This window comes from Brachyistius frenatus, unplaced genomic scaffold, assembly GCF_029030835.1.
Source record: "Brachyistius frenatus isolate BFR_SWC_R1_liver_20210118 unplaced genomic scaffold, ASM2903083v1 Contig_31, whole genome shotgun sequence".
NCBI classification, from domain to species: domain Eukaryota; kingdom Metazoa; phylum Chordata; class Actinopteri; family Embiotocidae; genus Brachyistius; species Brachyistius frenatus.
The window spans coordinates 2377671-2394618 of NW_027210630.1; the positions used below are offsets into that span (position 1 = coordinate 2377671).

Sequence of the window (16948 nt, forward strand, 5' to 3'; positions counted from 1 at the left end):
GCCTACCCCATGCTTCCCTTGGTTGCTGGTGAGATGAGTGGGACAGGTGCTGCTGGGTGGGCTGCCATTTAAAAAAAAAAAAAAAAAGAAAGAAAGAAAAAAAAAAGTCCCACTGCCATGAGGTAGAAACACAGCCTTGAACAGCTCCCATAACTAAGCCACATTATCTACTTTAATGGAAGTATACCAGTGCGGTGGCCCACCTTTCTTATCATGCCAAATTGTGCAGTAGCCTACTTGAATAAATGCACCTTTTCCTCTTCCACAGCTGCATGTATGTTGCCCATGATTTGTTCCTATATGATTCATTTAATGTACTTAGTGACTTTGCATCAGCCACAGAGTTGGTAACTGCCCATGCATGTTGTGTCTGTTCTGCCATTGAGCAGCTGCTGCCTGTCTGCTGATAGCAGCCGCCACTGGGAATTCCAGTCTGTCAGTCTGTGGGGTGTGTGGGAGTTGGAGGGAGGAGGGGTGGTGGGGGAGGGAGAAGGGGTGGTGGCCTCTTCACACAAGGAAGCGGACCAGCAGTTGTGCGTCAGTTTGTACTCTGCACGTGGAAGGAAGGGAACATTTTGTGCCGAGATTACGCACGTGCTCCCCCCCCCCTCCCCTGCTCCTCTCCTCTCCTCCTTCTCTCTGTAACATCACGCGCATGCACCAAGAACAGTCAAAAACAACCTCATCTTTTGCCACAATCAGCGTATCATGTCAACACAACAACATGACCCAGATGTGCCGTGCACTCCTGAACTCTTGCACTTTTGTAAGAGGGGAAGTGGAGAGCAGCAGCAGCCACGGAAGCGCCTCCTCTTCCCCAGAAATGTTTACAGCTCTGCTGAAGGAGGAGCAGGAGGGAGGCTACAGGCGTCCTGCCAAGACTCTGGTTTGGACCAGATTTTTTTTTCTTGGAAAGTCGGGGTTCTTGCCACCGAATAGAGCAAAGTGTGGGAGGAGTTGCAGTACCGGGCGATCCTGGTAATTCCTTGCAGTGTTGACTGCGGTGCACAAATGGGAACTTTGTGTTACTTCTCCTGCATTCTTATTAGAACTTCCCCTGGTCTCTTTGTTTCTCATGTTGTGCGATCCCCGCACGTGTAAACTAAAAAGATCTTAATAACTCTGCTCCGAGGCATTGACTCATTGCTGCAGTGCGCTGAAGGTGTTTGTGCAGGCCAGGCGTGGCACTTTCCGATGTCTAAAACTGACTGTAACAGTCTCACACTTTGAGGTGTATACAGTGATATCATGGCTGCATCAGCAAACATTAGCATGTGTATTTGAGCAAACCACGGACGCAGACGATTTGTATTATTTTCTAGATCACGTGCCAAAAGCAGCCGGAAAAATCCTCTGAGTGTGGATTATTCTCACATAAACAGATAAAGTATCCAGATCATGTTCACAAAGTTCATAGCAATGGGAAAATATCCAGAAGGGGCATTGCTCAGCCCATGTAGCTGCCCCCAAAGCTGAGTAGGATTTTCTAGGAATTTCGCACATGAATGGACCTCCCACTGCAATGGAAGCACTCCTTTTTTTAAACTAGAGGGGTCTTGTTACGCTTTAAAGTGGCCTGGCTCCATTACAGTCACTCCTGCAGAGTGCATTACCTTAATGTTTTTTTTATTAAGATGAGAGAGCAGCGCAAACATTTGGAGTGTGTGAGAGTTTGAGTTGCTTGAAGGGAAATACTGAATATATATATATATATTTTATTGTGTCACTATTTCATTTCTAAACATTTAAACCCTGTAAAATGTAAAAACATTATAGCAAGTCACAAATACATAACTTGCCAGGATGTTTATTAAACATGATACATAAAGTTTTGATAGATTATAGGTATATGTAATTGTGATGTTACATTCATATTTTGAGAGAAGTATTATAATGTATTATGAAGGTCTCTACGTTATGAATCTCTACAGATTATGCAGGGAGTGCTGGTTACATGCCTTTTTCATTTGTTCTCTCCTAAATTCTCTTCATTACCAGAGCAGGTGATTGTGACAAGTTGATGCGGCAAATCTAACTTTACATTTAATTTGTTGACCACAATTTATAGAAAATGAAACAAAGCACTTGGCCTAGCTATTATACAAGAGAGTATGCATTGGCACTGAGGAGGTCAAGTGCAGCTTTGAGAACAGTTGAGGACTGTGCTAACTTAGGATCAGACTGTGGGTGATAAACTGGGACACAAGGTGAGACCTAAAGCATAATGTGCTCCGGTTTACATCTGAGGAAACAAAACACACCATCATCTCTCTCTATCTCTCTCTTTCTCTTCATGATGCAGATTATTGTGTCATTCTTTAAATCCTGATCTGCTGCTTCTTGCTAAACCAAATTGAAAATATGTTGTATGATCGGAAATGACAAAATGGGCAAGAAACACATAAGCTTTAAATTGCTCTGGAAGAATAATGAGGACAAAATGAAAACATTAATTTGATATTGAGCTTTATGGTGTCCCTTCTCTCAACATTACACAATCACTGCAAGGCCACTTTTCAGCAGTTTGATTATCATACATTATTATAGAATCATAAAATTATAATGAAGTAAATGTCAGTGGAGAAAATGTGTCATGCCACCACTAAAACATCAGAAAAAAAGGAGTGGATCCTCGCAAAAATCGGAATAACTATTTTCTAACGCTAATGTTTAAATTTAGCTTCTTTTTTTTATCACTTTATTTATAAATTGTCCTTGAAATTACACACCAGCCCTTTGAACCAATGATGCACAATCTCTCATGTTCATGTTTTACTTCCCACCAGAATTTCCCTAAATATTTTAATAGGAAAAGGTACCAGAATAATAATTACAAAGGACTTGTTACCTGAAACAAAACAAAAAAGAATTGTCTGACAGCTTTATTTCCCAGTCATATGTCAAGTACCTGAAGGAGGCATCAGCTGGCCCCCGCCCTCTTTTCACCAACCCCAGCCTGTGATTGGTCCACTATGCCATCCCTCACTCCGGTGAAAAGGTAATTCCAAAAAAAAGAATCACGTTTCCTCTCAGCCAATCACAGCCCTGTTTTATTATGACACCGTGGGATTCCGCGAAATTTTTTCTTGGAGTTAGGAGAAGTGCTGCACGCAATAAAATAGGACAAGTTGAGCGTGTAAGAGTGCACCGAAAAGACGGAATAAACGCACACACAATAGCTCAGTCGGTAAACGCTGTGTTTTTATTGTTCCAGCATTTAGAAGAAAAAAAAAGATCTGGAGAAAGAAGGGGAGAGGAAGAACCCGGGGACGATTCAAACTGCTATCTTTCCTGAGAGAGGTGTTTATTTATCCGCCCTGCAGCCTCAACGCAGTCTTTGCGGAATAGTCACATTGAAGACGACACGTGTGGATGATTGCCCACATGTTTCCTGGGAGGACTGCAGTCTGATCACTTAACCGTCCGTTTTGTCCGATTCTTTTTACTATTCTAGGTACATTGTTTCTCGTCTTCTCTTCTCCTCCTCGGATCTGCTGTAGTGATGTCGGAAGTTGATTTCTCCGCAGACTGCGTCCCCATCCGACCATCGGCGCGGACAGAGGACATATTGAAAGAGAACCAGGAGAACAGGACTTTACTGATGGTGGCGAGGATTTTATTGGACCTGAACAAATGTAATCCTAACGCGGTCAGCGCCGGAGGAAGCACATGTTTCGGGAGCAGCGAAGCAGGCGCGCAGGAGAAAGTGGAGCGAGGCAGTTGCCGGTTGAACGCTGGGGACAGCCGGGGCTCGCTGGTACCCAAACAGCCCCGCAACAAGAAGGAGGCGTCGAGGCAGGAGTCCCCCGAGAAGAGGCACTGCTGCCCCTTCACTGGCTGTGGGAAGATGTACGGCAAGTCGTCCCACCTGAAAGCCCATCTAAGAGTCCACACCGGTGAGTGGAGGACTGTGCTGCTCGGTGTGTGGGTGACACGCCTACGAAACGCACGGGCTCGGTTCTGGAGACGACAGCCAAACCGGTCTGCGTCACTTCTGCCATCACTGTCTTATTTATTTCAGGCACATGTTAAACTGCACTGGTCATTTCTAAAACATCAAGTATGTGGGCATTTCAAAACGACTGCCATAAAACATGACCCCTTAACTCCTGATTTAAACTGATATTCAGAGTCCATATAGTCCATGTTGTGCCTGACCCGAGGAGTGTGATTGACCACATGTTCCTGCAAATGAATAACAGGCTTATATGAAAGGTTGTTCCATGAACTGGCCCCTTCTGGGGGGGGGGCTGACCCCTGCCATGTTGAGCTAGAGGCTGGCTGAGAGGGGAGGGGTGGTGCACTGAGAGTGCACGAGACAAAGCTGTATTTTAATGTATTGTTGACACGCAGCCAAGACTGCGAACGCCACGTGCCGTCCATGGCAGACAGTTTGAGGTGTGATAATTCACCCTGCCTGGGCCAGGACACACGACCTCATCCAAGTAATGAGTGTGTTTTAGTCGTTCTTTATATATGTCCACTGATAAATCTGCATCATACGTATTGAAATGCCAGCGAGGAGCAGTGTAGCGCGTGACATGTTGGTTTATAATCCACATACAGGTCACTGCGACACCGATGTCCCCACATGTTCTTGACCGGAGATAAACCCACCCTGCACCATTATTTCCTCATACGTCATCCTCCTCCACTCCACTCCCCTCGCGTCGGGTTGTAAACAAGAGCAGACATGTGTTCCAGTGGAACACGTGGAGGAGGAGCCGGGGGGCAGGCATAGTGTTTTTGGTTTGTTTTTTTTGTTTTTTTCCTTCACAGGGCTGTTCGTTTAACTCACTGTTTCAACATCAATATGTTCTCTCATTGTTCTTCGAAAATCCTATTTAGGAAGACATTCCCAAAATCTTGATTTGCAACAGACCTCTCCTTCAAACTTAGTTCTTCCTCCTCTTCCTCTCCCTCTCCCTTGATAAACATGAAAAATGTGTGTGTGTGTGTGTGTGTGTGTGTGTGTGTGTGTGTGTGTGTGTGTGTGTGTGTGTGTGTATGCGTGTGTGTTTATTATTATGATCATTCTTTATTACAATGACCTTTCATCTACTCTATATCTGTAATTGGTGTGAACAATCGGTTTTTGGGAGCATTAACTCCCCCAGTTCCCCCAGCTATTTGTCTTTCTGTTCTTGAAATAATTCTGTTATTGAGTTCCTACGACAGTAAGATTGATATTTTTGTTATTGGAGACCAGTTTATTTTCAATAAGTTTCAGTTGAGTTTGACCTCTCTGGGTCTAAACTCCTCAAATAACTGTGTAAGATACATTTATTTGTCTAAAATACTTCTGGGAAAATAGATGGAATGTGCTTTGTTTGTTCAGGGAGAGCATGAAATTATGTCCTTCCTCAAATGTTGCAAAGGAAGTAGTTAGGACTTTTAATTTTTTTTAAATATTTTGGATTTCAAGAAGAAAAATAACATTTTTAACAAATGATTGACTTTGGAAAGAGGAAGACAAGTTAATAACAAACCACAAGGCTTACGATTGACTGCAATTATTAACTAACTGAATTAAAACGCGTATTTATACAGAACATGTGTGTTTCCTCAGGTGAACGCCCCTTTGAGTGCACCTGGCCTGACTGTGGCAAGAAGTTCTCCCGATCGGACGAGTTGACGCGTCACTATCGCACGCACACAGGCGAGAAGCGCTTTAACTGCCCAATGTGTGACAAGTGCTTCATGAGGAGCGACCACCTGACTAAACATGCCCGGCGACATGCAGGCTTCCATCCCAGCATGCTCCAGGGGTCCAGTGTGGCCCAGAGACGCCGCTGCTCCATGTCCATGTCCTCCTCTGATTCCGGAGACCAAAGCCCTGCTGGGGTGTGAGACACATCCACATACTGTTCATATATATAAAAAGATACACACAGTAAATACAGAGGCATACACAAACACAGGCACACCCACATGTGTGGAATTAGACAAATTCCATCGACACAACCAGACAGAAAATGTCAGAGTTTTTCTGCTATACATGCAACATTGTGCAAAGAAAAAAAAAACATTTTCAAACTAGATCTCTTCTCTTATTCCCTGAGGTGATTGGTATTTATTAAAGATGATTCAGGACCTGTCAGGAAGATCTAGTTCTTTTACCATTTGTAATTATTTACTTTGTGTGGTGAGACTTTTTTTTTTTTTTTTTTTTTTAAAGGAATCTGCCATCTAAGTGGTATTCAAGTACATAGAGTTTCATAAACACTACATGTGTTCATTTTGAATCACAGACTTCGTTTGCTGATAAGGACACCAGCAAGAATACAAACCCTTATAACTGGTATATTCCTAGTGTGTTATGAAGTTTTAGAAATCATCCCTTAGTGAATATTCCTATTACATACATATACTCTTACTTACATACACTTGTACAGTTGCCTTCCAGTCCAGGACAAGGTGAATGTACAGTATAGCATTATTACCATGTAAATAGAATAACAGACTTCCTTTCAGATGATGATATATTGATGATAATATACTCATATTGTAGTTAAGTGTATTATAGAGTAATAAGAGAAGCTATAATGTAGAGATAGACAGAGCTAGGTTATTTAATTGCATATATTTGGCTATGGACTTCAGGTATAATCAGATGTGCCATGAGCTTGTAGGTATAAGCAATGTGTTGAAACCTAAATGTTGTCACATCATGATAAACTTGCAAATAAACGCACCAAAATAATTTGACAGCAAGTTAGCACGACCATAATACATGTGCTTATCGCCTGGGAAATTACATTTCAACATCTGTGTTGTTTTGTTCAGATGTGTCAACAGTGCAGGAAAACACAACAGGGAAAAACTTTTAAAGTGGTGACTTTACTTTTTCACCTGCAGATGAAAAACATTTCACTGTTGAGACCACAATAGTTTATGTTTAGTAAAAGTCTGTGCCTTTTGATGGGTTTGTAGCACAGGGGGAATTTCTACATTTTCAACCTTGGGAAAATATCACCCGAATGACCGTTGTCCAATTGTTTGTGTTGCTGTTCATTAATTCTTTAAAGAACAATAACTGTCTCTTATACCAACAGTGCCATGTGCTGCATGCTGAAACAAGCTTGTGTTTGTATCTGGACTACATTTTATCAGGGAATAATGTGATGTATGGTCATGCTAATCAATATTACACCCCCTGGTGGTGACATGGAAGCACAACATTTCTCACTACCGACAGACATAAAACATTTTTTATTTGTTCTAAATATTTTGTGGAGCGCTCTCTTGATTAGTTTGTTTGTGAATCATTGAATTACATCATGTAGCATGTTCGTACGTATTTCTTTGGTACGATGTATGTTTTATTTGTCAGGTAATCTTTTATAATGTTCCTAATGGGATGAGGTCTTATTCTTCCACTACAGGAGCTAGATACATTGATGTCATTAGTTTTTGTTTTATACCTGTCAGAGAATGCATTACAGTCCATATATAGTGTAAATTTTGGTTTTGCAGGACACAAACTACATTTGTTATGTGAAATGCTGTTTTTCTTTTCTGGCATTATGAGAACTGTGATTTAGATGTTGGTGCCTTTCAGGTTGAAGCCCTTTCTTCTGATTATACTGTACTGTAATCAGGGACTGTCAGTGCAAACTCCATGTTATTGCAATACAGATAGCTGTGTAATAATTTCTGCTCAAAAGTTTTAACATTAAATTTTTTTTTTCTTTCTAAACATTTGCTTGTTATTTGCACGCCATTATCTGACACAGAAAGATAGAAGAGGACGTTTTACATTTGCATTGTGTTTATTTATTGTCTTCATACACTGCACATAACAATAACATTGTTTAATACTGTAATGGAAGTGTTTACAATACGAGAAACTCTTTTAAAAAAGGAAAACCAAAGAAAAACAATTATCACTTGTGTCTAAATGTAGAAAATGATGAAATTGTTGGACATCAAACGCTCTTCAAATAAACTAAATTATCAAGATGGCAATGAATACACACATCTTTTAAACTTGTCTGTACTTAAGGCATACTCTAATTGAAAATCAACAACTGATTTAGAGGACAAAGGGTCGTAAATGAAGGATATTGGTGCTAGTCAACGATCCTTGATGTTGCGATTACAAAACGATTTCCATCCTACTAGTCAAAAGAGAAATAGATGTCATCACACTAATTATTTTGGCATTGTATGTCTGTATGAATGCATATGCATGTGTGTCTGGGGGAGAGAAGGACATTTTTTCTGGTGTCTGAACCTGTGTGCTCCCTTAAAGATCTGTGATGTGAGGATAGAAATGTGAAGGAGGGAGTGTCGTCAGATTCAGAGACTCTGAGACAAAATAAAAGTGAGGGCATGACACAGACTGTGCTGTAAAATCTAGCTAAGGTCTCCCCCTGCAGTTCCTTTGGCCTTGATAACATGGGGATCATGTTAGAGGGTCGGTGCAACGATATGTAATCTTCCCTTTTGAAACAGTTGATTTCGGATAAGCCACTGCTGTGCAGGAAAGGGGACACAAAGAAAAGGAAAGAAGTGCAAATTCACAACAACGCAACTCAAGCTCATTCCCCAACAGTAGCATGTGATTTCACAAAAGTAATAGGGCAAAAATCAAATGTGCAACAAGTCACTCGCTTATTTTCTATTCAACTATTCAAGCTGGTGCTCTTTATGCAATTCGTTCCTCAGCCATTCATGTTCATACACTCATCCCTTAACTCTGTGATCAAACATCTCAAGTAAGTAGGGCAAAGAAAGCAAAAGTGTTTAAGGTGGTGTGAATGAATGCAATGACCTGGCCTGTGCTACATAACAACCCTGTACAGTACAATAAATACAGTACCAGATATCTTGGTTTGGGGTGCTGTGACCACCCTCCAAACTTCTCAAATATCTGAACATCAACACATACAATCATACTGATCCTTCGGGTTAAAAAAATAATTAAAAAAAAGAACAACAACACTAGAAAAATGCAAAAATGCAACCCAGAATTCAGGTAAGCAGAACAGTAGAGCAGTTATGATAATATTTCTAACTCTTTAGGGAAATTGAAAATCACTTGACAGCATCAACTGACCTTTTCTTTTCTGTCAATTAATATCAGTGCGTTATGATACGTCAGGAGAAGAGCATTCGAACACAAGTGTACGTCCTACCATAGGAGGAAACCACCACTTTACTAATATTTCAAATACACGTTATTTTCACATATGTTCCTTCTCCGAGATTTTGAACCAAAGTTTCTATACGTTAATTTGATTATTTGTCATTATCATCAGAGTACTTAACTGTCGTTACAATATTCTACCAATGTCTCACTGTCGCCACTCTGGTGGCGAAGTAAACTCACACCGGATGAAGACGGAGGGTTATGTTGTGTGGAAAGGGGCAGAGGGCTGGAGGTCAGAGGGGCGGGGTTACTGTATTTGACAGGTGGTGGAGGAGGTTGCCTGGCAGCACATGCAGGTCGGGTTGACTGATTTGGGCGGGATCAGATCCAGATCCTCATCATCTGGGATCTCATCTAGGCGGTAACCATCTTTCAGCAGCTGGATGTTCAGATCCTGATTGATTTGCTGAAGAGGAAAGGAAAGAGACAGACAGAGTAGGTTGATGGGTTAGAGCAGTGTTTCCAAACCCCCAGAGCTGCAGACTGGTATCAGTCTGGAAAGCATTTCGCCCATGACTGAAAAGCTTCTGCAATAAAATCGGAATACTTAACTCATAACCTTGTGCCCTTTTTTTCTCACCATTACGCCCACAGAAACGTATTAAAGTAGAGTAATTCATGTGTTGTGTAAGTACATATACAATTCAAAGTGAAAAGAGCAAAAGAGACAGAGCACAGTGTAATTTATGTACTGCATTAGCCTGATGAGCCAACAGTCAGTAACAGATGAGATGTAGCAAAAATAAACCTTTAGGTCTTGGTTTCAAATGGGGTCTCACTTTGGCTTCAGGTCCAGTCTAAACTTCGGTAGGTTGTTCCTGTTCCTGTTGCAACCAGCTTGCCAAAATGAGACAGTTTGAGAAATCTTATGGAAATAGTATGCCCTTTCACTTTGCTGCAGAGAATTAGATAAACTAGATCGATACCACTCCCATGTCTGTTTGGTAAACACGTAGCTGAAGCCAGCAGCCAGTCAGCTTAGCTTATCATAAAAGATTGGACACAGGGGGAAACAGTTAAGCTCTGTCCAAAAGCAACAAAGTCTGCCAACCAGTAGCTCAAAAGTTCCCAAATTAACATTTCCTATCTTGTTTGTTTAATCAAAACAAACTATATAAAAGTTCAGTGTAAAACTGGCAATTCCCTATTTTACAGGGGGGCCTGTGCAGGACTATTTCTTTGTCTGGTACCAGATACTTCCAGGAGTCGCCACTGGTTGCCTGGTAACTAGTCTAGTATTTCTCAAAATGCTAAACTAGTCCTTGTTAAGAGGTTCTTTGGAGACAGTGGGGGAGGAAGAGACCTGTTATTTGTGTTTTAATATCAAATAAGCTGCGAAGCGACGTGACTTCTATCGCCATTCCATGACAAAACACACATCTTTTCTCGAACCTTATTAAATCAAGAAAACACTCAAATAGTAAGACTAGCTGTGCTTGTGACTTAAACTGGCTAAAGGTTGCAGTTGTAACCACGGCAAAGTGAGATCAAGCACACTCACAGATGGTTGAAAGCGTTACAATATTAAGCACTTTTAGCTTTGTCATGAACGTGACAATTACTGCCCCGGTGTGATTGTTTTTCATCAAATAAATTCCTTTGTTTGCACGCAAAGTAGAAGCAATTCTTCAATAAAAATCCCAGTATTTGCCTTTTTATCTATACTGTTTTCTATAGATACTGTATTGTTCTATGGCACATAAACAACACAACAACCACACTTTAATCTACACAACAAACTGATGTCACTGCTCACAAGTTGCTGTTATTAGGTCGAACTAATAAAGAGACGCTAACAGCTAAACAGGGCTAAAACATTTACTGTATATTAGCCATTTGTTTCTGATTCATCAAGATCTGATCACTTGTGGAATTCTAAATATAACCTGCAATGTATCATTAAGCCTCATCACAGACAGAAAACTGATGTAAAGGGTAGAAATCAGGATTCCTCTGAGGGATAAATGTGACGATGCATCTGCGATTTGCACTTATATTGGCAGCAGCAGCGATGAAAACAAGATTTGCAGGGGCGGACACTTCATTTCATTTGTATCCCGCTTTGTGCCTCATACACATTTGTGTGCAGGTGCAGCTGCAGTGTAATCATGCAATCGCAGGGAGAGCACACACCTATAGAATTAACATGGATGAGCAAGATGGATATCAAAGAGCTTGCTTCAAGACTGGCTTACAGAGGCACGACTCTTGGCCTCTTGACAATTGTGAAAAAATGAAGGGAAGAAAGTGAGGGAGTGAATGAGACAGTGAACGTGAGGAAACCGATACCTGCTCTAGCAAACATCTCACCTCGGCAGAGGAGTATCCCGACGATGAGTATCTAGACATGTCAAAATCATCATCACTGAAACAGAGAAATACAAGTTAGCATGTTGTCATCATTATATAAGTGTGTTTGTGTGCTTCTCAAGCAAGAAAAAGAGTCAAGAAGTACATTAAGGTGTGTTTACCTGTCTGTGTCTAGGGCCACCAAGGGCTTCTCGTCTGGGCTCTGGTCTAAAGAAGAATAGCCTTTATTGGGCACTACCAACCTGCAAGGAGGGGACGCAAAGAGAAGACATTGGAGAAAGGATCAAGAGCAGAAACAGGTTGGGGAATGGAAAATAGATTCACAAACAGGAAGAGGTGAGTAAGAACAGGACTTGCAAAGATGAAAGAAAAAAAAGGTGGCCCTTGAGGCACCGTCACAGCTACGGTAACATCAGAAGCATCAAGAGCTCTAATTTCTAACACTGACATCTTACAAACCCTGAATCCATAAAACTATTTCACAGCCTTATTGACAGAGAAAGGTAATGGACAGCAAGAATAAAATCCATCTATTGGAGCACATTAAAACAGAAATGTACAGACATCATGTGGATGTGGAATGAACATGAATTTAAATATAGTTTTTTTTTTTTTTTAACACTGTGACACTGTTTGAATCAACTTTATTTCAAATTGTAATATTTTGTGGCTTCTGTGTGCTTTGCTTCAGGTTGTATCAACACAGACCCTACAGTATTTGTACACTTAAATCTAGTACAGAGTTGCAGAAAAACTTTATTTGTACCCTTTTCTTTTGGTAAATGATCTTGTATGTGGTTTGATGTCAGAGGCTTATCAAAACAATGGAACACTAAACAAGAATAATAATAAATACATTTAGATTGTGTTTATTACAGAAGAATTCCCTTTTATTTACTGGAAACTGTGAAACATAACAGCAGCTAAGACAGAATTCCTTCCCTGATCACAACGCTCCTTCTTACCGTGTTCTGGCCATGACATTGTTCTTCTTGGGCTGCTGGTTGACTGGACTACCTACAGTGTTGCCGTTCTTCAACGAGCCCTTCCTGGCCAGTTCTCTCTGTTTCTCTGCACATGAGACACACACACACACAACAATGGTTTTAGCTTCAAATGACAGAAAATACTGCACGAATGTGATGGAACTAATGTCACTTTTGTGACTTTTCAGGTTCTTAAATAAGCCTAGGAGCTCTTTTATTTGCTGACGTGAAGCATAGCATTGCATTAGTTATTCACAATCTATTGAAACACTGCTATCAATGGAACAAGTTGTCAGATCTACTTGAAAGAAGGGTGTTAAATTTGACAAGAAGAAATCAGTATATTTCAAACACACACGCGGAAGCGTGATCAGGAAAGGGAATTTGGTTTAAATTCGACAAAAAGCCCATTTTCACTTTGCCAAGACTGTGATGTTTTTTCTTACTGGGCACAATGACGCTTTGCACCAGAGTGCAAGATGTGACATCAGGACAGATTAGTTTCTGTTCACTGGAGAGATTTTCCGCTGACCTCAAGTGTTAATCACTGCTGTTTGTGATAGCTAATCCTGGTTTATACCGAGCAGGTAACTGTGTCATATTTGTGAGTCAGGTAACGTTAGAATTACACCCACAGACATTTTGTCCGACAGACATTCAGCTCACTTAGCTTGCTAAGACATGCTGTTGTAGTGATGTTAGCTGTAGTAGCAGGAGAGGCTGGCTTTGAGAAACTGTCTTGTCGTCGGTTAGCGTCGCAGTAGCAACTGTCGTGGTAGTCTGCCAACCCACAACTTAACAACTTAACTAATGTTGGTTACATCAATTGGCTGTAGCGTTGTTTGCTCTATGTCATTGATTATGTCTGTACAACGTTTACAAAGGATTTTATAGCCATGAAGACCTAAATACACAACTTTTCAAGCCAAGAAGGATTATTTGGTTTGATATAGAATTTGAATTTTTTTTATTATTTTTTTTATTTTATACACTTTATTAATCCCCGAGGGGAAATTTCTTCGCAAGGTAACGTTACCTTCCTTGTTAGCTTAGCTACAAACCTTTGGTCCTCTCCTAATGTCACTGCAGTTTTGTAAAAACAACCTAAAAACTCTTTGTGGAACGTCTAGCTCAGTGTCGTTGCCTTGGCAATGTTCAACCATGGATATTAGGGAGCACTGAGACCGGGGGGCAGAGAGAGACAGTGACTCCACCTTTAACAAACCACGCATAATTAAACAAATATCTTCAGATTGCATTTTATAAACATTCAATCTTATGACAATGTTTACGTTTCTTTAGACTATGAACAACCAGTAAGACTCAACAGATTAATATTAAGCACTGTAGACATACCATCCATCCAGGGTGGATGCCGATTTAAATTAACTTCCACAGTGGCGGATGTTGTACTGAATATGTGGATGGTGTAGTGACATTTTACAAAGGGACCTCTGAGTCACTAAATAGTTGACTAATTTTGAATAGTTTTGGTTTTAAATGAAAGTATTACAGTAGGAGTAAACCAAGTGCTGCTGCTCAGTACTGGACTCTGTCCAAGGTGCTGAAATGAACCTTCAAAGACTGGTTTTTCACAAACACAGGAGACTTCATTTCCAAAATACTAAACAGGCCAGAGTGGGCAATATGTTTTGCCTAGTATATCCAATTTTAAGGAATCCCCTTGGGAACATCTTGGGCTCTAGAAACTTGTAATCAAAACTTTGTGAAAAAAACACAATAGATTAATCAATAATGAGAATGATCTGTAGTTCCATCTCTAAATGGATTGACATGGTTGTTTTTAACCTATAATCTGGCAGCATAACCGAGTAAGTAAATTAGTTAAATTGTCCTGCACAGCTATACAGTCTTTATAAAGGTTATCTGTCTCTGTCTATGCACCATTACTTTAAAGGAGTTTACATTTACATTCATTTACAGAACATGTTCCCACAGACAGACGCTTTGGCTACAAATACCATAGGTCTGACTCACCTATTTTCCTCTGCAGGGGTGAGGGCTTGTAGTTGATAGTAACAGGTTCCCCCTCTCTGGTGTCTGAGTCTGCCTCTGAAGCTGTGGATGAGGCCGGGTCCTGGAGACAAACGGTAAAACAGCATGGACAAAAGGATGAGCAGAAATGTGCATTACTGAGGCAGCAATGAATAATTTATGTTTTTTTTTTTGTAATGCATAATAGACCCTTGTATGTGCTGGCAATGTGAATAAACAGTGAATACAGTGAACCCTCGCTATAACGCGGTTCACCTTTCACGGTCTCGCTGCTTCACGGATTTGCATCGTGCATTGAAATCACATTACGACTATATGTAACGTAGATATATTTAATGTCCAGTTCTATCTATTTCAATTGTAAAATAAAGGTTACTACTTCACGGATTTCGCCTATCACGGTTTCTATTTGGAACGTAACCCCGGCGAAAAACGAGGGTTCACTGTACAAACTAATGTGCTTAAATGATCCTTGATTTGTTCAAGCTGTTCTGGGATCCTATGAAGAACTGAAAGGTCCTTCTATTTTAGATCAAAACTTTTATAATGTACATTTAATAACGACAGTAAGGGATAATAAAAGCAATATTAATCACTGACCACAGGAAGCATGCTGCTGTATAGAAGTATGGGGACGCCTGGAGACAGTAGGTCAGATTGTTTTGGGTCTAGTCTGGTTCTGTGGCGGCCCCGGCCGCGGGCAGCAGAGGCCGCCCTGCAGGCTGCAGTAACCCAGGGCCCCGCTACAGGCCACGGAGCGCACCGCTACATCACTTACACTGATTTTTTTTTTTTTTTTTTTATCAAAAGACCGAGGTTCAGTGGAATATACAAGCATGTTTTCGAGATTAAGAACCGCCCACTAATCTTGTTAAAGTGACATAAGTGGCGTCGAGGCCAGAGCAACTTGCTGCATGGATGCTGAGGATGTAGCACCAGCAATGTTGGGATGGGATGCTTGTTTTCGCCAGACATGACGGATGCTGCGCAGCAGACCGGACGCTGCTTGCGTTACACTGAGGGACAAAAACGACTGTTTGATAGCAAACCGATCAGTTGTCGATGTGTTTCACTGGCACTTTAACATTTTACTCTGTTAGCAGTCGATATAAAACTTGCTAAAATGCTGTATTGGTAGCCTTCATCAATCAATATTACACACGGCAGGCGATGGATTTGTCGGGATCTCGAGGCATAACATTATGAATGGCGGGCCTCTCACACCAAGGATCCAGCAGCTGTAATGTCATTTTAAATAAGAAACCAAGACCTAAACACTGACCGATCCTCTCCAACAGATAACAGCCTACAAATCGGACTTACCAGCGGCTGCATCTCAGCCTGCATCTCCGCCTCCTGCACCGCACTCGGCACTTGAAACCTGTCTATTTCTTCCATCATTTTGGCACCGCGCCTCTTTCCTCCCTTCCCCTACAAACCAAACGATGCGGACGGGTCGTTTCGATGAGTTTTCGCCGAGATTGTAAGCGATCTCGGATGGGTAACAATATTTATGGATCTCCGGTGGCGAGCTACATCCCAGCAGGCAGTATGTCGACGGTGGTGTGACCAGTTGGGTGACGGTGACTCTACCACCCACTTCCGGAAGGGGTATCCCAAGCTAGGGTCTGGGGACCCTGATGTGGCCTACTGAAGTGGACCAACGTTTTCCATAGCGAAGGGATTGTCAGTGTTTTATTTTGAGGTTTTTCGCCAGGGACTTGCTATATTATAAATATGTGAGGCAATTTGTTTTCTTTTCTTCCGCTTGCTTTTGTTTTAGTTTTTTCCCTTATGCACCTTGTTTACGCTTGCTTAAAATTTGGAGACTTAAAGAGTTGTGTAAAATTTTTGCTCCTGAATACCTCCTGATAACTTGTTCAGCCTGCTGACCCCACAACCTGACCCTGGATTAGCGGCAGAAAATGGATGTATGGATATATGGGCATATGTTGAGTTGCCATTTAAACTGAGTCTGCTGTCAGTAGGTATAAGAGGTAAAGAGGTGATCGGTCAAGTAAAGAAGATAATGAGTTTTAAAAAGCAAAAATCTTTGAGAGAAATCAAAAGTAACTGCTTTACCAAAGTTAGTTTGTTGAATTAATTCAAAATAAAATAATAATATAACCAAGACTTGGTAGACAGAGAAGTGTAAGAGTTACCAGAAAAAAAAAAGAAGAATAACCAGAAAGTAATTTGCATGGTGGAGGAAAAAAATGCATTTTGACTACAAAGCAATTGTCCTCTACTTTTTGGTTTTTGGCTGAGTGCAATAGTTTTTTGCTTTTGAGTGCGCAGCAAGTCTAGAAAGCTCTTCAGGGTGTAGGTGAGCATGTTTATTTTTTATTCAACAACATTCATGATCATAACCTCGGATGATTTACCAGAGTATGCAAACCCCTGGTAAATAAAAAATAAATAAAAAACTCAAAAAGGCCACGTTGTTGTTTAAAAATACATACTAAAGAACCAGTATTTCTGG

General features: G+C 40.9%; 2 protein-coding genes across 3 annotated transcripts in view; one reads left to right on the plus strand and one right to left on the minus strand.

Annotated features, from left to right (window-relative positions):
• klf9 (Kruppel like factor 9) overlaps positions 1–7699 on the plus strand; it is a 149880-nt gene extending 142181 nt beyond the window's left edge. The window contains exons 1-3 of one of the 2 annotated variants that reach the window (XM_069699923.1): positions 3085–3300; positions 3455–3896; positions 5570–7699. In XM_069699923.1, the coding sequence (XP_069556024.1) occupies positions 3503–3896; positions 5570–5850 (675 nt within the window). In that variant the 5' untranslated portion in view covers positions 3085–3300; positions 3455–3502 and the 3' untranslated portion in view covers positions 5851–7699. Of the gene's footprint in view, positions 1–3084; positions 3897–5569 lie in introns of those variants that run through there. The other variant, XM_069699922.1, reaches the window with a different exon arrangement.
• A 50-nt stretch (positions 7700–7749) lies between these two features.
• fam219ab (family with sequence similarity 219 member Ab) lies at positions 7750–16048 on the minus strand. Its single transcript, XM_069699924.1, has 6 exons — positions 15790–16048; positions 14449–14548; positions 12430–12535; positions 11626–11706; positions 11465–11519; positions 7750–9560 (listed from the first exon to the last, which is right to left on the minus strand). The coding sequence occupies exons 1-6, from the start codon at positions 15865–15867 to the stop codon at positions 9402–9404; spliced, it is 579 nt and encodes a 192-aa protein (XP_069556025.1). The 5' UTR covers positions 15868–16048; the 3' UTR covers positions 7750–9401.
• Between the last annotated feature and the right edge of the window lie 900 nt (positions 16049–16948).